Source organism: Littorina saxatilis, linkage group LG3 (assembly GCF_037325665.1).
Source record: "Littorina saxatilis isolate snail1 linkage group LG3, US_GU_Lsax_2.0, whole genome shotgun sequence".
Lineage (NCBI taxonomy): Eukaryota > Metazoa > Mollusca > Gastropoda > Littorinimorpha > Littorinidae > Littorina > Littorina saxatilis.
Window position 1 is genome coordinate 5703781 of NC_090247.1, and position 24994 is coordinate 5728774.

Below are 24994 nucleotides of genomic sequence, written 5' to 3' on the forward strand. Positions count from 1 at the left end.
CAATGTTTTGCTGCTGTTTTCTGATGAGAATTTTTTTTATTGTTATTTTGTTAGTTCCTCTCACCTGCAGTCTCTTGTTCCATTTCAGTGTTTTCAGTGTAATTTTGTTTCTTGTTTCTTAGTTGATGGAGTTTCTGGGTGACACCAATGAGCTGGCGGCGGCTGACGTGTTGGTGTTTGTGCGGGAAGCTGTTCAGCGCTTTGACCACCTGCGCCCCTTGGTCATCGGACGTCTGCTAGACGTTTTCCCTTCTATTAAGGCCATGAAGTAAGCTGCTATGTCTTCTTTTATATAGCTCAATGGTAGGATTTGTAGGACTTGTGAAGAGGTGATAAATTACTTTTGGGCAGAAGCCTAAAGGTCTTGAAAGTTGATGTTAAAATTTTAATTACTATCGTTTCATTCAAGTTTGTTTGACAAAAAGTTCTGGAGAATGGCATAGCCTTAGGATGGCAGCATGGAACACTCACAGTGACATATTTGTATTTACAATGCTGGACAGTTAGATCTTTTATTGCTCAAATTTGTAAACCAAAAAATATCTGATAATAATAGAAGAACGTTTGCAGTGGTGATGGTAATGATGCTGATTTGGTGTGTTTTTTAGCAATAGATTATACTTTGCTAATGGTTATCTCATGAAACGGAAAATAAAATGTTCAGGTAGTGTGTTCTGTTACCTTTCACTCTATACTGAATTCCTTCACTTTTTATCACGCAGGATTCACCGTGCAGCTCTATGGATCCTTGGAGAGTATTGCTCTACTACTGAAGACATTCAGAGCGTCATGACTCTTATTCGACAAGCTCTGGGAGATGTAAGTCACACCCAATTGACCTTATCTTATTTGCTGCCCTCTTTCAATTACTTGCAGGTGAAATGGTTCACTTGAGAAAAGATCATGTTATGTGTTTTCTCCTATGATAAGGACCATGCCGATAAAGTGATAGGGACTTTAGTATTTGAGAACTTCAGAAGAAACTTTGGCTTAAAAAGTCTTATTATCTAAGGCCACATGTGTACAGTAAGTAAAGTAAAGGAGAGCTATGTGGAATTAGTATCACAACATTTTTATGGAATTTGGTGTGTAAACAGAACAGGGAGTTATCATCAACCCCTCGTGCCCACACCAGCAAAGAGTCACACCCTAAAACACACACAAGAATTGTAGAAATTGATATTCATGACCAGATTTTTCACCGGTTGTTCCTGCTTTTGTTTGTCTGATCCGTCATTTCGAAGCAATTTTTCTCGTCTCATTCAGTGTTATTTATTGACAGATTCCCATTGTGGACGATGAGATGAAGAAAGCTGCGGGAGAGGTGAAAGAAGATGGTGAGTGTGTCTTTGATCAAATTATTTGTTTGTCAATTTCTTTCTTTGTGTTTTCATTAATTTATTTATTGCACTTGCTGTGTCTGTTGAAGGATTGTGCTTTTTTTCCTCTGTGACAGCATATCACTTTTGCTTTTTGTTGACAGAAAGTATCACTTTTTAGGTCAGCCAAAGAATGACAGAAAAATTTGATGTCAAAACTGACAAAAGACACATACAGCAACTTCTTATGATAAGCAAATTTTTTTACCTAAATGTGTTTTCCTGATACTAGGCTGGAGGTTGATATCAGTTTTCAAGGAGACCTATCCATTCTGTACCTCTTCACCTTTCCTTCTTATTCTTCACTCTGTTAAAATGCCATTTTTCAGAAATGCAGAGTGTGGGCAGCGTTCAGCGCCTGGTGACTGCAGATGGCACCTATGCCACTCAGAGTGCCTTCAGCTCTGTCAGCACCAAGAAACAGGAAGACAGGTAAGAAACTGTTTGAGACCGATGGGGATGTGCACAAAAAAGTAACCAACTGGGTTGGAACAAAGTGCTGGCTCAGATTGGCTGAAATTGAGATTTGTTTGACAAATCAACTAATCTGACCCAGTGCTTGGATCCCACCCAGCTGGGCTCTTACTTGTGCATCCTCCCTCTCCCCTCCCTACCCCCCCTCCTTAGTGATGTTTCATTCTCAAGTTGTCATGTATGAACAATGTTTTACTGACTGCAGCATGGAATCAAGAAAACAAAACAACCAATGAATAAATAAACCAATGAATATATTTAATTACAAAATTTAGAGAAAGAAACCTGAAAAAAATTAAAAAGAGGCATAATTTTTATGGGAGTACACATGCAACAATGCACGTCAGTTTTCCTTCAGATTCTTTTGGCCCTGTAGAAGTGTATAGAAATACAGTGGAACCCCCCTTTTAAGACCCCCCCCCCCCCCCAATTTAAGACTCCCCCATTTTAAGACTCCCCCATTTTAAGACCTTACTTTTTCAGATTGTTTGTTTATATTGTCTGTAAATTACCTCCATTTTAAGACTCTCCATTTTAAGACTCTCCATTTTAAGACTCTCCATTTTAAGACCCCCCCATTTTAAGACCCCCCATTTTAAGACCCCCCATTTTAAGACCCCCCAACATCGAACGCAGAAGAAGAAGAAGAAGAAGAAGAAGACCCCCCATTTTAAGACCCCCCATTTTAAGACCCTCCATTTTAAGACCCCATTTTAAGACCCCCCATTTTAAGACACCCCATTTTAAGACCCCCCATTTTAAGACCCCCCATTTTAAGACCCTCCATTTGAAGACTTGACTTTCTCAGATTTGTGTAGGTCTCAAAACGGCAGTTCCACTGTCCTGTTGTAAACGCTTTAACTGGCTTGGCTGTGTACACTGTTAGTTGATATGATTGCTTGGCTGTGTACACTGTTAGTTGATATGATTGCACATGTTAATTCCAGGCCCCCGCTGCGCAAAGACATGATGGAGGGTGACTTTTTCATCGGAGCGGCCCTGGCCACCACCCTGACCAAACTGGCACTCAAGTACATCACGCTCACCACTGACAAGAAGAGGCAGAATGTGAGAGCAACTTTATTGTTTCGACAGTTTATCATGAAGCAATGGACGATTTTCACAAATAACTCTGTCGGGTTTGTATGGGTTGTGGAAGAGTGAATGCCCTTGCTTTTCCTCGGACAAATAACTCCACACGTGTTTCCGACACACCTCTCACTACTGATTGGCCCCTTCAAATGTTTGTACCAAGGGCAATCACTCTTTCACAACCCATACAACCCAGACAGAGGTCGTCTATCACTGAAAGGGAACTCGGGCTTCACAACTTTATTTCAAAAGGATAATGAGAAGGGATGTATGTGTTTTCAACAACCCCCCGCGGGTTAGGGGGAGTCCCATATTGGTTGGGACGAGAAAGAATTTACCCGATGCTAACCAGCATGTCGTAAGAGGCGACTAACAGGTTCTGTTTCTCCTTTTACCCTTGTTAAGTGTTTCTTGTATAGAATATAGTCAATGTTTGTAAAGATTTTAGTCAAGCAGTATGTAAGAAATGTTACGTCCTTTGTACTGGAAACTTGCATTCTCCCAGTAAGGTCATATATTGTACTACGTTGCAAGCCCCTGGAGCAATTTTTTGATTAGTGCTTTTGTGAACAAGAAACAATTAACAAGTGGCTCTATCCCATCTCCCCCCTTCCCCCGTCGCGATATAACCTTGAATGGTTGAAAACGACGTTAAACACCAAATAAAGAAAGAAAGAAAGAATGTTTTCAACACTGTGTTTGTTTTCTGTTTTTCGCTATGCAGTAAGCATTGAGTTTAAATTTACCATGTGAACAGAAAAAGGAAGCAAACTTGCATCGGTCTGTTATAGCATAAACTGAAGAGACGATAACAATAATAATCAGGGCCTAGCATTGTAAGCCCTTCGGCGTACTTCACGCCGAAATAACATCTCCAGTACGCGGAACTCGATTTGGTGTACGCCAAAATGCAAAAACCTGTTATTCCCAAACGGTAAACCCAAACAGTCCCAGCTTTCGTTTTGTGCGCCGTTCGGTTCAATTCTTAATCGGTTTGACAGTTTGTTTGAGCACGCACTTCCTCTGGCATCGCGCGAGCATGCTTTGTGCCGGTGTTTTGTGGCTCTAGACTTGAAATAATGTCTCGAAGCGACATTGTTTAACGTGGTCAGCCATTCAGTGACAAAGAATCCAGGTATTCCTGGAAGTGGGAATGCCTGGATTTCGTTCCGAAGGCGGAAGGCAAGTCAGAAGAAGTAATGTGCCGATGCGGATTATGGACTATGGCATAATTTAGTTGCTCAATCTTCTGGGGGGGGGGGTCATTTTAGGTAAAAAATCTCCAAAAAATCTTCAAATTCGGGGGCTTCGCGGCCCCCAGACCCCCGCCTTCGTAAGCTGAACTCACTTTTTCCAATGCTAGGCCCTGAATAATCAACCAATTGCTATGCGGTATGTTCTGGTGGTGTCAGGTAGTGAGCTGCTGTGTGTGTTTACCTGTTGCAGGGCTTTGTGGCGGAAGCAATGTTGATCATGGCCACTATCATTCACCTGGGCAAGTCAGGACTCTCAGAGAAGGTGAGTGTTACCTTATGAGGTGGTGTGTTTGCAGAGTTTTGTCAATCTTGGCTTAACATTTTTTATGTTGCTATATTCTCCCTTTTACAAGGGCCTTTGGAAAGGTGTACATTTTACAGTTTGTGTTGTACCAGATGACTGGTTACCATGACAATTTTAGTAGGAGAGGATTTGTTCTCCTATTGGGCGGGCGCAGTGGCGTGGTGGTAAGACGGGCGCAGTGGCGTGGTGGTAAGACGGGCGCAGTGGCGTGGTGGTAAGACGGGCGCAGTGGCGTGGTGGTAAGACGTCGGCCTCCTAATCGGGAGGTCGTGAGTTCGAATCCCGGTCGCTGCCGCCTGGTGGGTTAAGAGTGGAGATTTTTCCGATCTCCCAAGTCAACTTATGTGCAGACCTGCTAGTGACTTAACCCCCTTCGTGTGTACACGCAAGCACAAGACCAAGTGCGCACGGAAAAGATCCTGTAATCCATGTCAGAGTTCGGTGGGTTATGGAAACACGAAAATACTCAGCATGCCTACTCAACGAAAGCGGAGTGAAGCTGACTATGCTCTCAGAGCATAGTGTGGGGAACCCAAATGGGCAAACGAGCTCACACGTAACCAGAAAATTCTGGAACGCTGAAGAAGAAGAAGAAGAACTTCTTCTATTTTGTGTGTAGTATATTGTGCAGGTTTGACTTTATTTGTGAGTTGTGGATTTGGAGTAGGTTGTAATTTAATTTGCATATAAACAGAATAAACTCTTCCTCTAATCTGCTTAGGACATTGTATTTAAGTCCAAACAATGTGTGTTTGCATAATAGAAGCTTACACTTGAGATTGCACCCTAAATGTTTCATTTACACCACGTCTGCATGTCCAGCCAATGAAAACTGCATGTAACCAACTACATGTGCTTTCAGCCAATCACGGACGATGATGTGGACCGTATCGCCACTTGCCTGCGTGTGCTTGCCGAGCGTTCGGAGCTGATGCACGAAATCTTCAACCAGAAGTGCCGTCAGTCTCTCTCCATCATGCTGGCAGCCAAGATTGAGGAGGATAAGGCCACTCAGGAGGTACGACTCTCTCTTAACAAACTCTCTTAACAAAATAAAAATGGATTAGAATTTTCTGTGATAAAGCCAACAAATATTGAGGAGAATAAGGCCACTCAGGAGGTACGACTCTCTCTTAACAAACTCTTAACAAAATAAAAATGGATTAGAATTTTCTGTGATAAAGCCAACAAATCCACCCAGATTGTGTGAAAAAAAAAAAAAAATGTATATCTCATCAACAGATTTGCAAGATGACTATGATGTAATTGTGCTGTGATTTATTGTGTTGACAAGATACTGCTAATGCCATTATCTGTGCATAAGGACTTTTTTTTTAAATTGTTGAACTCTTTTTTGTTATGTTATGTTCCAAAAACTAGTCCTTTTTGGAGGTTTTGTTCTGTTCTATTTGTTTTTAATTAAATAATGTTGACTTTTTTTTGCAGTTTTCCTTGGAAAACTTTGTAATAGTGTCTGTGGACTGTGTGTTTGTGCAGGCAGCAGATAAGAAGGTGGTGAAGGTCCACGCCGATGATCCCATCAACTTCACCCAGCTCATCAACCGCGCTGACATGGGACCTGGGGAGGTGAGCTATTCAACACAGGGGCATGTATGCATGCATTGATACACACACACATGTGCACGTATGCATGCTTACAAATAGACACACACATACTCACACACTCGCAGTCATACGCTTAACAATGCAAGTGTATGTGGGAGTTGCAGCCCATGAACACAGAAGGAGGACCCTGTCCCTGTGTACCCTTCTCAGTTTTTTTGCTTTTTCCTTTGTCTTTCTCCCTTTGCTAATCTCCTTTGTTCGTTTTTCCTTCCCTGTGAGTCTCTGTTACTCTGTTTCCCCTTTCCTTTCTACCTGTTTGTTCCATTCAGTGCTGCAATGTTACTGTCAAGTGTACTTGACTTACATGAGCCTTTTTGTGCAGAACTTGTTTGACGTGACGCTGTCCCAAGCCTTGGGTATGAGTACCAAGAAGGACTCGGATCCCATTGGATCTTCCAAACTCAGCAAGGTCAGTTATCTTTCTTTCCATTGTATCAGTAATGTTCACATATGCAGGTATTGCAACAAGGCAATTTTTTATTGCACAATCATCAATCTCACACACTAAAACTTGCTATGAGTCAATATGTGGTGGTTGTTTTAGCATGTATCCAGCTAGCTTCTTGATTCACACAAAGTGAATGAAACCGTATTTGACACATTTCACACGAGTTTTATTTCTGATGTTTTTTTTTTATTCAGGGATAGATTTTACATTCAGATTAAAAACGAATTTTGGGCATCTTGCTTGCAGACGTTGGGCATGTACTCCCCAGAAAGTGAGGAGCACATTTTAAAAAGAGTATAACTGCAATCTGGAGAGAGGGATTTTGATTTACAGTTCAGAGAAAATGACACTATGGTCAGGATAGTAGGATGCACATCAGGCGCTCTTGTTTGAAAAACAGTATGTCCCTACAATAATGTTATGCTTTCGCAGTGGATAACGGTTGAATATGTTTCGTGTTGTTTTGTGCTCAGGTGACCCAGCTGACAGGCTTCTCGGACCCAGTGTACGCGGAGGCCTACGTGAACGTCAACCAGTACGACATTGTTCTGGACGTCCTGGTTGTCAACCAGACAGCAGACACCCTGCAGAACCTTACTGTGGAGCTTGCCACCCTGGGTACGTGGGTCAGGATTCAGGCTACAGAATCTTCACACTTTAATAATAATAATAATAATAATAATGCAAACTTTTATAGCGCTATTCTAGAAAAATGTCTACTCTTAGCGCTTTACAATACATACATCGACCAAGCATACTATACACGCACAGGCAAAGAAACCGACCAAACATAACCAACAAACTATACATGCACAGGCAAAGAAAACGACCAACTTTGGGCTAAATCTAACAAATAAAATGACTGTTGATGAGACAATGTTACAAAAATGAGATCTTTGCTTACCCAAGACAAAGACAGCATCATTTCAATGACAGATTGTTTACTATGGATGCTTCTTCGTGGAGAACATTCAGTGAAACGAAAGTAAACTAATAAGGCCAAAAAAAAAAAATAGGTCTGTTTACGGTAACCCGACCGACCCTAGTTTTTTCGCGCGACCCTAGACTTTTTTTTGGCATTTGGGAGAAAAAAAAAAAAAAAAATCTTGTTTTTTTGACAAAATAACGTAAAAATATGGTTTTTTGGGAAAAAAAAAATCCCGACCTACCGACCCTATTTTTTTGGCCTATGTTACCGTAAACAGACCTTTTTTTTTTTGGCCTAAGCAAAAGCAAAGAGCAGTGAACCAAAAACTGAAAAGGAGAGAAAAAGTTCAACCCGAAACGTAGAGGGAAATAACTCTTATTGGCTAAAATTAAACTTCTTGTGTGCTCCCTGCATGGACGTGATCCATCCTCAGTTTATGTCTTTGTTCCCATGTCTGACGATTGCAAAAAAGGTTATGCTCATGATCTGCTTTAAGTGAATTAAACTAGAACTATATAATTTTAAGTCCTAGACTTAGGATTAGGATAGTGAGATGTATCGATTGTTTGGTACCTTAAAGCCTTGGTGTTCACTGTACATTTCCAGTATTTTTCCAGTTCAAAAGTGAAGATATTACTGCCATTAAATTATTTGTTTGTTCATGTCAAAGTTAAGTTAAAATTATTTACTGGGTAGGTGATACCAGTTACAAAAATGAGCCTGTATCAAGGTTCAAGGTTTTAATTCACTTTTGGCCATAAGGCTTTGAAGCTAACATTAACAGCTATTGTGTTTTCAGCGTAGCAATAGGGCCCGATATTTAGACGAGACAAGTATAATGCAGATGAGTTGAAGACGAGTCGCATTATACTTGTTCGAGTCTAAATATCGGACCCCATTGCTACGATGAAAACACAATAGCGTTTATATAGCTATTCTGACATTAAATTCTGTGTTAAAATCATGTTTTTGTCAGCAACAAGTACCCGAATGGTCCATGTCGTTGATTGCAGACGACGGTTCCCTTTCCGCATGAAGCCACGGAAATAACCGAACATTGAAAAACCCATGGACATGTATTACGAAGAAAACTCGAGATAACCGGATGTTTAGCATTTCGTCAATATGCTAGGAATCATTTGACGTCATGACGTATCATGCTTGCCTACGTAGATTGTATGTTCGAAAATCTGACTTCTGTTGGGATCGCGTGGTGAAGACTGCGGTAAATCTGTAGATGATAAGAGAACAAGGATTGTCTCAGAAGAAACGACTAAATGTTTCAGACCGGTAACTTCATTTCAACATTGCACTATACAATGGACGTTCTATGTGACAGGAGAGTTTGCTGATTTTGTGTTAAACATTGGAGAGGTCGTCTGCTAGAATCAGAGATAGGTTGCTTCAGATTGCAGCTTCTGGAAATGTGCAAGGTCTGTTGCCTGTTAAAGAACTGGATTTTACACGTAATGTATGTCATGTACAGTAAGCAACAACAAAAACACACACAAAGCAAATGGCATCGTCTGTCAACTAGTCACAGAAACAAACCTGGCGAGGTATGCGTGTACTTTATACACGTGGAAGAAACCGGAACCATGCGTCTTTGTTATTGCCGATATCGTTTGGATATCGGCAAAAAATGACCAACTTCCGTAGCGTTATGCTTTGATGATCGAAAAAGGGATGTGTGAGACCATCCAATCACAGCCCCCGAATTCCCCCACGTGTCCATCAGAATAGCTATATAATACACTACTACGTCAAACATACACACTGAGAATGCACACAGACACTGAAACAGTGATCTTAACTTCTCAAAAATCTATAACCTTTGTCTACAATTACGAAGCCTGTGATATTTGATTTACATTGTTATCTGTGATGATTGCAGGTGACCTGAAGCTCGTGGAGAAGCCACAGCCACTGCTTCTCGCTCCGCACGACTTCTGCAACATCAAGGCCAACATCAAGGTGGCGTCCACAGAAAATGGAATCATCTTTGGCAACATAGGTCAGTTATTTTTTAATTTTTAAACCACCACAGATGTGTTAAGCATTTTACATGGGGAAAAAACTTTTTTCTATTGAACACATCAACTGATTTCCGTGCAGAGTTAAAATTGAATGCTGAGTAAATACTCAAACTGACATTATTTAATGTGCAAAGTGAATGCTGAGTAAATACTCAAACTGACATTATTTAATGTGCAGAGTGAATGCTGAGTAAATACTCAAACTGACATTATTTAATGTGCAGAGTGAATGCTGAGTAAATACTCAAACTGACATTATTTAATGTGCAGAGTGAATGCTGAGTAAATACTCAAACTGACATTATTTAATGTGCAGAGTGAATGCTGAGTAAATACTCAAACTGACATTATTTAATGTGCAGAGTGAATGCTGAGTAAATACTCAAACTGACATTATTTAATGTGCAGAGTGAATGCTGAGTAAATACTCAAACTGACATTATTTAATGTGCAGAGTGAATGCTGAGTAAATACTCAAACTGACATTATTTAATGTGCAGAGTGAATGCTGAATAAATACTCAAACTGACATTATTTACTGTGCAGAGTGAATGCTGAGTAAATACTCAAACTGACATTATTTACTGTGCAGAGTGAATGCTGAGTAAATACTCAAACTGACATTATTTAATGTGCAGAGTGAATGCTGAGTAAATACTCAAACTGACATTATTTAATGTGCAGAGTGAATGCTGAGTAAATACTCAAACTGACATTATTTAATGTGCAGAGTGAATGCTGAGTAAATACTCAAACTGACATTATTTAATGTGCAGAGTGAATGCTGAGTAAATACTCAAACTGACATTATTTAATGTGCAGAGTGAATGCTGAGTAAATACTCAAACTGACATTATTTAATGTGCAGAGTGAATGCTGAGTAAATACTCAAACTGACATTATTTAATGTGCAGAGTGAATGCTGAGTAAATACTCAAACTGACATTATTTAATGTGCAGAGTGAATGCTGAGTAAATACTCAAACTGACATTATTTAATGTGCAGAGTTAATGCTGAGTAAATACTCAAACTGACATTATTTAATGTGCAGAGTGAATGCTGAGTAAATACTCAAACTGACATTATTTAATGTGCAAAGTTAATTTGTCAATCACATCCCCACCAACTTCCAACCCGTTTTTGACTTCCGTGAGCCAGGGAGGGAATCTTCTTTTAGGGTTGGGTGGGGATCTTAAAAGAAAGCAAGTTTTCTATTGGGGAGTCTTAAAAGAGAAGGACTTTTCTGGGGGGGGGGGGGGGGGGGGGGGGGTGTCGGGTCGGGTCGGGTTGGGTCGGGTCGGGTCCAGTGTAAGGGGACATGACGAAGGGGAGTTGTGTAAAGTATTTGCTTTTTTTGTTGTATGAGCGAGGGTTCTTGGTCACTACATGATGGTAAAGTCATGCCAGCTTTTGGAAATGGTACAATCACTGTGATTCTGTCACCAGCTCATGCTAACAGAAACTCTTCTCTTTGTCGATCAGTCTATGACGTGTCAGGAGCGGCAAGCGACCGCAACTGTGTGGTGCTGAACGACATCCACATCGACATCATGGACTACATCGTCCCCGCAGCCTGCACCGACACGGAGTTCCGTCAGATGTGGGCCGAGTTTGAGTGGGAGAACAAGGTGACTGTCAACACCAACATCACCGGCCTGTCCGATTACCTGAACCACGTCATGAAGTGCACCAACATGAAGTGTCTCACACCTGAGAAGGTGAGTGTTGGGGGAGTGAGGACAGGGGGGTTGGGGGGAGAGATTATATCCTTTTGTGAAAACTTGTGGCAGGGGTGTGTGTGTATGTTTTAAGCAGTTTTTGTGTTTAAAAAAAGTCTTCCTGAATACCTGACCCACGTCATGAAATGCCTTCACACCTGAGAAGGTGGTTATGTGTGTGGGAAAGGGGGTGGGAGTGTGTTGTTTAGTTCAAACTTGCAGTAAAGTCTGTACCTGGCCCACATCATGAAGTGCACCAACACTAAGTGCTTCATACCTGAGAATGTAGGTGTGGAGGAAGAATAAACAATTTTTATTACTCAAGGATGGAGGTTTTAGGCTGACATCTAATCTTACATTGAAAACTTGTGGTAAGGTGTGTTGGTGTTAAAAAAGTCTGAGTACCTGGCCCATGTCATGAAGTACACCAATATGAAGTGCCTCATGCCTGAAAAGTTGTGTGTGGTGAGGAGTGTGTGAATATGGGAGGGGAGGGAGGCGTGTGTTCCTTCAGTGAAAGTTTGTGGTACAGTGTTTTATTTGTAGAAAAGTCTGTCTGAATATCTTTTTCACTTTTTATGAATCCAAAATCCTAGCCCATGTTGTGTACGCAGGCGCTGTCGGGTGAGTGCGGCTTCATGGCGGCCAACATGTACGCCCGGTCCATCTTCGGAGAAGACGTGCTAGCCAACCTGTCCATCGAGAAAGCCATCCACATGGGCAAGGAGGCACCTGTACAGGGACACGTCCGCATCCGAGCAAAGAGCCAGGTAAGGCCTTGTGATTTACTTTGCACTCAATTTGTTTATTTAGCTGTTTGAATACAAAGGTGATAGAGGTTGATATACAAATATTAAAAAATCTGCAGAAGCCAGGTTTTGATGCAAGTCAAATGGACGCAATAGCCCAGTGGCAATGACGCCAACCTCCAAACTAGGTTTAGGTTTTGATGCAAGTCAAATGGACGCAATAGCCCAGTGGCAATGACGCCAACCTCCAAACTAGGTTTAGGTTTTGATGCAAGTCAAATGGACACAATAGCCCAGTGGCAATGACGCCAACCTCCAAACTAGGTTTAGGTTTTGAATCCCAGCTGCACCTGGTGGAATAAGGGTGGAGATTTTTTCAACTTTCCTGGTCAACTTGTATGTGGTCCTCCCGGTGCATTATCTCCCTTTGTGTGTATAAACAAGCACAAGACCAAATATGCACACACGGAATCCTGTCATCCATTTCAGAGGACTTTTTTTTCGGTCTTTGTTAATATACTTTATTCTTCATAAAAACACCTGACCGATTCTTGTTATTTTTGTATTTTCAGGGCATGGCACTCAGCATGGGCGATAAGATCAACCTGTCTCAGAAGAAATCGGGGAAGCCCATGGCTGCCTGAAGTACAGAATCACGTTCCCAAACCAGAAGTGAAGTGTAGCTGATCCAGTGATATTTTGTCTCTTTATGTGCAGACTTTAAACTGTTAGTGGTTAGTTATTGCACAAGGTATTTTGAGCTTATTTTTGACAATTCATCTTTGTATCTGCCATCAGCCAAATGGAGTTAAAAAGATTTTACCCCTGTTAAGTTTGCCTGTGTAGCTTATAAATATTCAAGATGCCTGACAAACCGTGTGTAAAGATGAAAAAGGAAAAGAGTCAGCACTCATCATTTTGCTGTTTGGGTCTGGTGCATGATCGTTGCTTTGTTCTCCTTCAACTATGTACACTACATTGGGTGTGCACGTTAAAGATCCCACGATTGACAAAAGGGTCTTTCCTGGCAAAATTGCTTAGGCACAGTTAATAATTGTCTACCTATACCCGTGTGACTTGGAATAATAGGCCGTGAAAGGTAAATATGCGCCGAAATGGCTGCAATCTACTGGCCGTATAAAATTTCATCTCACACGGCATCACTGCAGAGCGCCTAGAACTGTACCCACGGAATATGCGCGATATAAGACTCATTGATTGATTGATTGTAAGCAATCTGCAGTTAGTGCTTTAAAAGTTAATATGTGGAACTACCGGTATATTGTATTTGGTCTTGTTGCAGATTTGCATTTGTCATTAACACTGTAACAGTTTATGAAAATTGTCGTGTGATCTGTCTTTTGAGGCTTTTATAAAGCCTGAATCATGGGCCCTGGTGTAGTTATTCACCAAGATGTTGGTTCTTAGGCATTGTTTTTTGTCTCAATGCTTATGCTAGATTAATTTCTTTTAAATTTTGTGGTCGGCATATTGGTTTCATTGGATTAAAGTGTAAGCCAATTGAAGACAGAAGGAATAGAAAAGTAGTCAGCAGATCTTTTTGTGGATTTCTCACAAATTTTCTTGCAACTAACAACGTGTGAACACAGAATGATGAATGTCTTGTTTATGAAATATTTGAGTTTCAATAAAAATCATTTTGGCAAGTCAGCTTGGCTTTTTTGTTTAATTTTATTTGTAGGTTCATTTGTGTTCAATTAGTCAGATTGTTGCATGCGTTTTTCTTCGGCTTGTCGTACACGCATCGACAACAGCCACTCTTGCTTTCCACTTCTTATTTCTCTCTATTTTTTTAACACGGTTTCACACACACACACACACACACACACTGATACACATTTCTCATTTTCTTCTGATGCTGAAAATATTTATTTTCTTCACAGTTTGTCAGTTCACAGTACGAATTACAAAGTAAGTAATTTCACACAGAATCAACCATGAGGAATGAAATGATATTTAATAAAGTAATTAAACATGTTCTGCTAATATTGACAACTCAATATTTTCTGCATCAAGAATTTGCTTGGACTTCGTGTGTATCCTCAAAGCACTGTGATCGGTGCAATGTTATCAGAATACTTGTAGACAACATATTAATTAAGTTTTAGATTATCATCATTAGTGGTGCTGCTGTTATTACCAGACATTCTAACATGATTAATAACAAAATAATGTGAAAAATGAGGATGAGAAATACCACAAGAACACTTGCAAGACACTTCTTCACTTCTGTCACAAGTTTCACGTTTGCACTTGCACACAGGTTTTTCTTTTCCAATCGTCGTCTACCAAAAACTATATTGTACAAAGATCTGGACTAGAAACCAAAAAGGATAGCAAATAGGTGCAGACATAATGACTTGAACAGGTTCATGAACACAAAATAATATGCAAGAAAAGCTGCTCATAACACACGACAAAGTTTATCCCTAATTACAATCCAAAAATAAATATAAATTATAAAAAAAAAAATGAGTGTAAACACTCATCCACAAAAAATATCACACGTCACCCTAAAATGTCTATACATACCCCTCCCACTTTTAAATACTGGTGTACGAATCATTTTTGTTAAGGGGAAAAAAATGTACACTGTTAAATACCAAATCGCTGAATACAGCGTTTTTTTGGCCTGATGACCATAAATACACCATCTTCATTACAATATTCAAGGCAGAAATGGAGTTATGTGCTGACTCTGGGTTTTCTTACAAAATGGAAGATATAAAAATAGAAGACATACATGCTGAACAACATTACAGTCATATACAATAACATATCATTGCACAAGTACACACCTTGATCATGTCAAGGGAGGAGCAAAAGGTAAATTTTTTCCCCTGCAAGCTATTTAGTACAAGTAAAGACCTGTCCAGAATGTTGCTTGGGATAAGAGAACCCTGTCACTTGGAAACACAACAAGAATCAATCGCAACAACATTAGTTCCATACAAAAATCCCTTCTGCGCAATCAGGCATGGGAATTGAAAAAAGTAAAAAAGGCTGAACATTTGTAAGTAATGGCAAAGTCGACGGCGCGAAGCGCCTAGCCTTGCTAGGGGGGTTCGGGGGCATGCCCCCCCGGAATTTGTTTTCTCCAAAGAACGTATGACCGTTTTTTACCCCGCCATTTAGGCAGCCATACGCCGTTTTCAGAGGAAGCATGCTGGGTATTTTCGTGTTTCTATAACCCACCGAACTCTGACATGGATTACAGGATCTTTTTCGTGCTCACTTGGTCTTGTGCTTGCGTGTATACACGGGGGTGTTCGGACACCGAGGAGAGTCTGCACACAAAGTTGACTCTGAGAAATAAATCTCTCGCCGAACGTGAGGACGAACTCACGCTGACAGCGACCAACTGGATACAAATCTAGCGCGCTACCGACTGAGCTACATCCCCGCCCCAGTTTTTAGAACCATTTTTGCCTCCCCCATTTATTTTTTCGGCAGACACTTTTGCTTTTTCGGCAGGAAAAAAAAATTGACGGAAATTTGCCTTTCGGCGGACAATTCCCATGCCTGGCAATGAACAGCTAGGCTGTATTTTTTGGTTGGTATGTGTCGAAGCAGCAAGGACGTGGGATAATATCTCGATCAAAAGCCTGGACAGGTCTGTGTTGGTGAACATCATCTATCGCTTCCTAGAAAAGAAAGGTACCTTTACTGGGGAACCCAAGTGAAAGTGATATGAAGGCTCACTTTGAAATCTGAGATGTTGATTTCGGTCTTCAGTAACAATACTTGAAATGTTTCATGTGGTTTGAAAACAACAATTTGTTGTTGTATTTCTTCACAGTTCTAAGCTTCCTGTACAGTGATTTCTTTAAAAGAAATGCTATCTGGTAGCCCTAATGTTTTATATTTTTAAAAACCTGACTTGAAAAAAAAAATCTAATCTAAAAGTTTTCCTTTTTTTCCACTCTTCATTGCAAAGTTCACATCTCGGACATCAGGGTCGGTTTTCACGTCACTTTTCCACTGATGTCCCCTTTGGTGAAGGGCTCATCTGTAATTATGCAAATGAGCTTGGGGAATTTTGTTACTACTGTAGTGAACAAAAGCAGCAGTAACACAAAAAATGCAGCACTACAAGTAGCTACAGACACATCAGCGGCCACAGGAAAGTAAGCTGACACATAAAACATTTTTACAGCGTTACCTCATAAGTACATAATTATGTGGTTATTATCAACACAAGAAGACTTTAGAAATGAATACCATCAAAATAATATTTATTGTTTTTCTACCTCAGGATTATATAGCATCAGCAGAGATACTGTGAAAAAGACATCGCCCACTCAAGCCTAAAATTGAAGCAGTCTCCAACACCTACTATTATTGACATATTTGGAAAAGCTTCATCAGCGGTCACAACCACATAGTGCAGGCACCAAAAAATTGGACGTGCTGGAACTATGCGATACCAGGCCCACACTGGCGGAGAACCATGGTGTAACAATTTCTTACGTTGAAATGATTTTGACTTACCGAAAAAATTTCTGGCTTCGAATTTTATGGTATGGCTGAAGAGAGAGTGAGCAATCTCTGTTTGAAAGTATCTCTGCTGTAATTTCCAAATTTTCCCAAAGCACATGAGTACATGAACTTAAGATAGATTTTAGCTGGCAAGTGGTTGTAGGCCTGGAACGGAAAGATTACAATGAGTTTTGCAGGAATGTGAGCGTAACAGACTTACATAATGCAACGCCTGCAATGTATAGTTTCCCTCCTCTACCATGATTATCTTAAAGATTCCTTCCTTCCTCCACAAAACATCTTATCAACCACGGCAGATCTGTCCTGACTTTTACATGGCATAAGTCTAAGAGCATCCTTCCACTTGCAAAGATACCCAAAATCAACAGGCTGCCGGTTTCCTGCGGCCCAGTAGAAATTCTTTGCTAAACTAACGTTGCTGTTTGACATTGGTGCCAATGACAAAATTAATTCAACAAAATATTCACCCTCTGGAAAGTGAAGCAGCCAGGCTGTTGAGTGTGTGTATATGTCCAAGTGGAAGGATTGCTTTCATCCCACATGAAATCATGGACAGGTCTGTGATAGCTAACTTGATGCTTTACGTAAAAAGGAATGTATCCTTTCTTTCTTTCTTTATTTGGTGTTTAACGTCGTTTTCAACCACGAAGGTTATATCGCGACGGGGAAAGGGGGGAGATGGGATAGAGCCACTTGTCAATTGTTTCTTGTTCACAAAAGCAATAATCAAAAATTTGCTCCAGGGGCTTGCAACGTAGTACAATATATTACCTTACTGGGAGAATGCAAGTTTCCAGTACAAAGGACATAACATTTCTTACATACTGCTGAACTAAAATCTTTACAAACATTGACTATATTCTATACAAGAAACACTCAACAAGGGTAAAAAGAGAAACAGAATCCGTTAGTCGCCTCTTACGACATGCTGGGGAGCATCGGGTAAATTCTTCCCCCTAACATGCGGGGGGAATGTATCCTCAAGTGAGTGTTCACAATTACATCCTCACGCAGTACACAGACATAGAAAATAGGAAAAGTAATGTTGATTTTTTTTACACAGAAATAAGAAAAGTGATGTTGATTTTCAGTAACAACTGAGGCTGCCTTTCAGGATGCTTCATCTGAAAGCATAGGGACAATTTTGAATACTGGTTACACGTCGCTCAAAAAAAAAAAAATCCAAATTATCATTCTTATGCATTGAATAATTTAGATTCCAGAGGAGGAAGCTTTTGATGAATACTGTGGTTGCTAAATGATTTCAACATAACAGATGTTTTCTTTTGTTTTGATTTTTGAAACATGAAGTCATGAAAATGAATATTGTGGTTGATAAATATTTTGTACATCAAGCATACCCCAAAACTGAGGCTTTCTGAAGCACAAAATCAAGGGAATTAATATTGAGGCTGCAAAATATTTGCAAATCAAGCATACCCTTAACACATTCTTCTGAGAAATCTGATCAAATCAATATCCCCCCCCCCCCCCCCTTTTTTTTCTTTCCAGAAACTTTTTTGTTTTCACTAATCTGATATCATATTCTCATGAAATAAGGTAGGTAGATTTGATGATAATTTTCCCATCCAGGAAAATACCATCTAGAAAGTTACCACTTAGTGTATACACACAGCACATATTATTGCACAAGGGAAGAAAGGCGAGGGAGGAATGATAGGATGAATGTACATGTTTCACCATTTTAACCATACTGTGTCTCACATGTCAGGCAGAATATACTTGAAGAAGAAAAACATAACACACTTTTGAATTCTATTCCCCATTATACTAGTGTCAATTCAAGATACAGTGGACCCCCCTTTTAAGACTCCCTCCTTTTTAAGACCTGGTTTTCTCAGACTTTCTGTTCATAGCCTCTGTAAAATTACCCCCATTTTAAGACTCCCTCCTTTTTAAGACCTTGTTTTCTCAGACTTTCTGTTCATAGCCTCTGTAAAATTACCCCCATTTTAAGACTCCCTCCTTTTTAAGACCTTGTTTTCTCAGACTTTCTGTTCATAGCCTCTGTAACATTACCCCCATTTTAAGACTCCCTCCTTTTTAAGACCTTGTTTTCTCAGACTTTGTTCATAACATCTGTAAATTTACCGCCATTTTAAGACTCTCTCCTTTTTAAGACCTGATTTTCTCAGACTTTCTGTTCATAGCCTCTGTAAAATTAACCCCATTTTAAGACTCCCTCCTTTTTAAGACCTTGTTTTCTCAGACTTTCTGTTCATAACCTCTGTAAAATTACCCCCATTTTAAGACTCCCTCCTTTTTAAGACCCAATTTTCTCAGACTTTTGGAGGTCTTAAAAGGGGGGTTCCACTGTAATACAAGTCGACCTGTACGTAATGCCCATACGTCACAAAGATGAGAGGCAGATATATTCACGTTATAAAAACAACCAGAACACAGAAACCAGGATCACGCGCTAAATGACCGAGTTTACTACTACACCATGGCATGGAAGACTGAGCAAGTGTGTAAACATCAATTGATTATTTTAGTGATGTAGTGAAGTGTAAACATCAATTGATTATTTTAGTGATGTAGTGAAGTGTAAACATCAATTGATTATTTTAGTGATGTAGTGAAGTGTAAACATCAATTGATTATTTTAGTGATGTAGTGAAGTGTAAACATCAATTGATTATTTTAGTGATGTAGTGAAGTGTAAACATCAATTGATTATTTTAGTGATGTAGTGAAGTGTAAACATCAATCAATTATTTTAGTGATGTAGTGAAGTGTAAACATCAATTGATTATTTTAGTGATGTAGTGAAGTGTAAACATCAATTGATTATTTTAGTGATGTAGTGAAGTGTAAACACAGGTGTAGCTTTTGGCGTGTAAAAGATATGTTCCCTCCTGTGTACACCGACATGTAAACCATGCTTCCAGCTTCTTCTTTTTTTTACAATTTCAAGATTTTGTGCCTGATGAAGAATGAAAATTTTCTAGTGATTTAATTTGCATGATTATCACGATTAGTTTGCATCAGATTTAAAAAGCGCCATGAACTTTTTTTCTGAAGAGCTTTAATGGACTTGAGTCTTCTTCAAACATCATATCAGCCTTCCCTCAGACTAGTCTTGTCCGACAGACATGGTTTACAATGGCGACCAAAAGCTGGAGATTGGGTAAACTACACAAGGTATCTTTGAACATCAGTTATCTTAAAGTGCAGAACACTGGTGCAATATGTCTAATACTACATGTCTTCAACCGCAGACAATTTAGTGCAAAGTGATATTAATAGTGCATGTAGCCTTTAAATGCTTCAACAATCAGGTGCAAATTATCAAAGTAAAATTGCTTAACAGCACACAAAATTCTTCGTAATACATCATTTTGGTACAGTTGTACTTACACTTTTTTTCTCTCATGAATTACAGAATCGGATATTTTTCTGTTGATGAATTTGAGTCGGGTATTTTTTCTGTTGATGAATTACAGAGTCAGATATTTTTCTGTTGATGAATTTGAGTCGGGTATTTTTCCTGTTGATGAATTACAGAGTCGGATATTTTTCTGTTGTTGAATTTGAGTCGGGTATTTTTTCTGTTGATGAATTACAGAATCGGATATTTTTCTTTCGATGAATCAAAAAGTCAGATATGTTTGTTTTGATGAATTAATTTTTGCAGATTGACACAGGTGTCAGTTATAAAATCAATTATGCAAAAAAAACTTGTAACATTTGCACAGAAAACAGCCATGCTGTAGATTAGTGGTGTGTGTCTCGGCGGAGGGTGCTCTTACATGTATTATATGTCACATCCTAGACAGATCCGTCGGGGTGTGCTTGATCGCTTACATGGGAATGACAGTGTCTTTTGCTTGATCGCTTACATGGGAACGACAGTGTCTTTTGCTTGATCGCTTACATGGGAACGACAGTGTCTTTTGCTTGATCGCTTACATGGGAATGACAGTGTCTTTTGCTTGATCGCTTACATGGGAATGACAGTGTCTTTTGCTTGATCGCTTACATGGGAATGACAGTGTCTTTTGCTTGATCGCTTACATGGGAATGACAGTGTCATTAAGACTTTGCGGTGGAAGATGTCACTCACTGAATGAAAATGTTACATTTGAATGTATATTCATTTCAATGGACAATAAAGTGTCGCTATTGTTATTGTGAAGTTACTGGCAACACATTTCACAAAATAATAATTTGTGTGCTGCACAATCGCGTGGGATATTACAGTACAGTACAAGTATTACCGTTCATATATCAGCCTATCGCGTGGGATATTACAGTACAGTACATGTATTACCGTTCATATATCAGCCAATCGCGTGGGATATTACAGTACAGTACATGTATTACCATTCATATATCAGCAAATCGCGTGGGATATTACAGTACAGTACATGTATTACCGTTCATATATCAGCCTATCGCATTAAATACTTTTTATTTGTTTGACCGTACACCCAGTCTACAGGAAGGATACTTCTGGATATGCCACATACCGCTTTTGTACGGTAAACGCACAGATGACAAACAAGTTCAAACAGCATACAAAACGTCAATATCCAATTGGAGTATACTCACAACTATACATACATACGAAAGCTATTGATCAATGCTCAGTTAAAAAAAAGTTATATGTTTTATCTTCAATCACCAGAAAAGATAGGAGGAAGAACTGTAGAATGGGATTTTAAAGCCTTTTGCTGTCTTCATTATACGGACTGGAATGAACGGGCAAAAAGAAATGGCAAACAATTCCCCGGGGAAAAAAGCTCATGGAAGCTGAGTAGCAGTAAATGCGAACAATATTTAGTAACAAAATGGCAAGTATACACATCCATAAGAGCCTGTCACATACAGGTTAAAAGGAATAGTTGAGAGAAAGATTCGATGTTACTGTTACGACTATAAACTCTTGAAAAAAATTCATGTCATCATAGCTCAAAACTGTTACCAAATGTTAAAAACAAAATGCAAAATGCAGATCCTCAGGATCTTAGGCTAATTTCATTTTCGGGGCGGGGATATAGCTCAGTTGGTAGCGCGCTGGATTTGTATTCAGTTGGCCGCTGTCAGCGTGAGTTCGATCCCAGGTTCGACGGAAATTTATTTCACAGAGTCAACTTTGTGTGCAGACTCTCTTTGGTGTCCGAACCTCCCCCCGTGTACACTACATTGGGTGTGCACGTTAAATATCCCACGATTGACAAAAGGGTCTTTCCTGGCAAAATTGCTTAGGCACAGTTAATAATTGTCTACCTATACCCGTGTGACTTGGAATAATAAGCCGTGAAAGGTAAATATGCGCCGAAATGGCTGCAATCTACTGGCCGTATAAAATTTCATCTCACACGGCATCACTGCAGAGCGCCTAGAACTGTACCCACGGAATATGCGCGATATAAGACTCATTGATTGATTGATTGATTGATTTTCATTCTATACTAAAACAGCAAAACGCTCTGCTACATATTATCACTTGTGGAGTTTCAATGGAAAACATTGTTATGACTTTCTCTAGTTTTAGATGTTTCCAGGTACAACTGCAAAGAAAAGGAATGCACTCCTGTGTAGCATGACGATACGCTCTTTGCAAGAACAAAACAGACTTGTGTCGAGGCCTGCAACTTTTTTTCAATCTTATTCATCGCCTTCCTCGTTAAAAGAACAATATTTTCTTTGTTTGAAATATAGAGATGATTTTGCCGAAACATAAAGCAGGAAAAGTCAACGAAATGAGTCACTGAACATGAACTGCACTCAAAACATCTCCTAAGCTCAATGAGTCACTGAACATGAACTGCACTCAAAACATCTCCTAAGCTCAAACAGGGTGCATGCAAAAACTGAACCCATCAACGGCAGGCAATCCAGTATACATTAGCTTCTAGAGTTACGGGCTTAAAGCAAGTACAATTTACAAGCAAAATGGAGGGGGAAAAAAACGAGAAAAAATATCACAATGCCAAAATCGTGAACTTAATCGCACACAGCTGACAATAAAATATCAACAAGCACAAATCAAAGTGTCACCTGAAGCACAAAGTATCACATCTTTACACACACACAAGTTTTGCACTCCAATTTGAATCATTATTAAAAATGTTCAAGGCATCATCCTTCCCGTGTACACCATCTTGTACAATGCATCAAATTAGCCCAGGCTTTTACTTTTAGCATATGGGATGAAAATATCCTTCCGCTTGAAACTCTGTGACCAACAGTTTACAACCTTGCTACTTCCTGCGCAGAATCAGGATTTCCTGCTCAATGAATTTTGTACCCGACAAGTTTATCAATCTGCAAAATTATTTCAGCCAAAAATGGCCACCCTGCACAGGACGCAACCAGACTGTTGATTTGTGGTATGTGTCCAGGTGGAAGCAGGCTTTGTGTGGTGGTGTACAGGATTGTTCACAGGTGGAAGCAGGCTTTCATTCCACACATGTACACTACATTGGGTGTGCACGTTAAAGATCCCACGATTGACAAAAGGGTCTTTCCTGGCAAAATTGCTTAGGCACAGTTAATAATTGTCTACCTATACCCGTGTGACTTGGAATAATAGGTCGTGAAAGGTAAATATGCGCCGAAATGGCTGCAATCTACTGGCCGTATAAAATTTCATCTCACACGGCATCACTGCAGAGCGCCTAGAACTGTACCCACGGAATATGCGCGATATAAGACTCATTGATTGATTGAAAAAGCCTGGACAGGTGTGTGGTGGTGTACAGGATTGTTCACAGGAGAAGGACAGTATCTTTAAAGGAAGAACGACAGGAAGAACGACAGGAAGAACGACAGGAAGGCAAGGGGAAAGAAATCATGACTGCTTTCCGATCACCATCGCTAGAAATATTCAGTCATGCATGATTATGACTTTAGTGCACAAAATACTTTCCCAAATGCCTTGTTTACAATCTCACACACACGCGTACCTTACCTTCAAATACACTGGGGAACAGGGGTGGGGGTGGGGCGTGGTTCAAGAAGAAGGCAGAGAACCTAAGGCTTACTTCTATTTGGTCGGGGACACTTGGAGAAGGAAAAAGGTGCAAACATCAAACAATTTTATCCAAATTAAAACGCCGAGTTTTCAAAAAAGTCATAAAAAAAAAAGTTAAAAAAAAAGTCTCGCCAAACTATTTCATTTTTGTTTTACCCTGAGAGAGTGCAAGTCAAATCTGTACTACAGTGGTACCTGCGACGTGAAGCCCCTCCGTTGTGAGGACACCTCCGTTGTGAGGACACCTCCGTTGTGAGGACACCTCCATTGTGAGGACACCTCCGTTGTAAGGACACCTCCGTTGTGAGGACACCTCCGTTGTGAGGACACCTCCCTTAAAAGGACACATTCTGAGGTTCCTTTGTCTACTATCCCTACCAAGATATACCTGTCATGACAGGCCACCTGCAATGTGGGGACACTTTGTGCTGGTCCCAAGGGTGTCCTTTCATCACAGGTACCACTGTACATATCATTTATGTTTTAAATCATGGAAGGTCCTTCGCTGGTGGTGGCAAAAAAGTTGAGGTGAAACGGGAACAAGTAAGGGCTGGGGGGGGCTCAAGGGAGGTAGGGAAGAGGTGTGAAGGTCACATCAAGGCTGCATTTACATAAAATATGCTGATTTTCATGACACTCATAAACTGTCATCCACTAACACTACTCACAAAGTTGCTGCAAAAACTATGAAATGAAGTGATAAAAGCTTGATTCTTCATCATGCATGCAGCCTAACCTGGCGCGAACATCAAACAATGTGTTACCCTACACACTTACCAACAAATACTAAAATCTTGTGCAAACTGTTCATGGCAACTTTTACAAGCTAAGCAGCCTTCGCCATGCAATCAACACACGCTGATTTTCTAATCACTGCATACTGAATGCTTACATTGTTTTCTTCACATGAGGATGACGTCAGACAAATATCTAAAAACAAGCGACAAAAAACTGTTATTCATAATCATTGCCACACCAATCATACATTCCAATAATGCATCAACACCCCGTTTAGCAACAGAGTTTCTGCAGAACAAAGCTCATCTCCAGATTGCGCGATGATCCAGGGCGTGACAATGACGTGATATTGGCCTCGTGAGAAACACATCCACACAAGATGACAGCGAAGATGACAGAAGAGCGAAGAAGCAGAAGAGGTACGAAGAAAAGCTGCGTCAGGACACAGACTTCATCACAGCACCGTGCACTTAAGCCGTCGTCTCTTTTTGTCTTCCTGCTTCAGCAATGGCCGCTCCTCGGCTTGAAATTTTCTGAAAATCAACAAAAGCAGGTTAAACAAAAAACAACAGAGAAACTTAAAACAAAGGGAAGCAAGCGCTCCCAGAACAGCAAACACTCAGTTGTCTCCCCTTCGTAGTGGAAAGGTGCAGCTGGTATGTAACATTCATGTGACTTTCTTCTTCTTCTTCTCCTTCGTTCGTGGGCTGAAACTACCACG

The 24994-nt window shown here is 40.1% G+C and overlaps 2 protein-coding genes across 4 annotated transcripts in view; one reads left to right on the forward strand and one right to left on the reverse strand.

Annotated features, from left to right (window-relative positions):
- Positions 1–13682, forward strand: part of LOC138961471 (coatomer subunit beta-like) — a 62548-nt gene extending 48866 nt beyond the window's left edge. For both annotated transcript variants that reach the window (XM_070333118.1, XM_070333116.1), the window contains 14 exons: positions 123–268; positions 723–819; positions 1283–1337; positions 1709–1811; positions 2801–2921; positions 4392–4463; positions 5368–5523; positions 6003–6092; positions 6454–6540; positions 7053–7197; positions 9402–9521; positions 11027–11262; positions 11877–12032; positions 12584–13682. In XM_070333118.1, the coding sequence (XP_070189219.1) occupies positions 123–268; positions 723–819; positions 1283–1337; positions 1709–1811; positions 2801–2921; positions 4392–4463; positions 5368–5523; positions 6003–6092; positions 6454–6540; positions 7053–7197; positions 9402–9521; positions 11027–11262; positions 11877–12032; positions 12584–12655 (1656 nt within the window). In that variant the 3' untranslated portion in view covers positions 12656–13682. The remainder of the gene's footprint in view (positions 1–122; positions 269–722; positions 820–1282; positions 1338–1708; positions 1812–2800; positions 2922–4391; positions 4464–5367; positions 5524–6002; positions 6093–6453; positions 6541–7052; positions 7198–9401; positions 9522–11026; positions 11263–11876; positions 12033–12583) is intronic.
- Positions 13683–13870: 188 nt separating this feature from the next.
- The window catches only part of LOC138961472 (ras-related protein R-Ras2-like), a 31301-nt gene continuing 20177 nt past the window's right edge, over positions 13871–24994 (reverse strand). Inside the window, exons 6-7 of one of the 2 annotated variants that reach the window (XR_011454194.1) lie at positions 23832–24806; positions 13871–23797 (exon numbers count right to left, since the gene is read on the reverse strand). Coding sequence is in view for 1 of the 2 variants with exons in the window: in XM_070333120.1 (XP_070189221.1) it covers positions 24728–24806 (79 nt within the window). In the remaining variant the exon portion in view is untranslated. Of the gene's footprint in view, positions 24807–24994 lie in introns of both variants that reach the window. The other variant, XM_070333120.1, reaches the window with a different exon arrangement.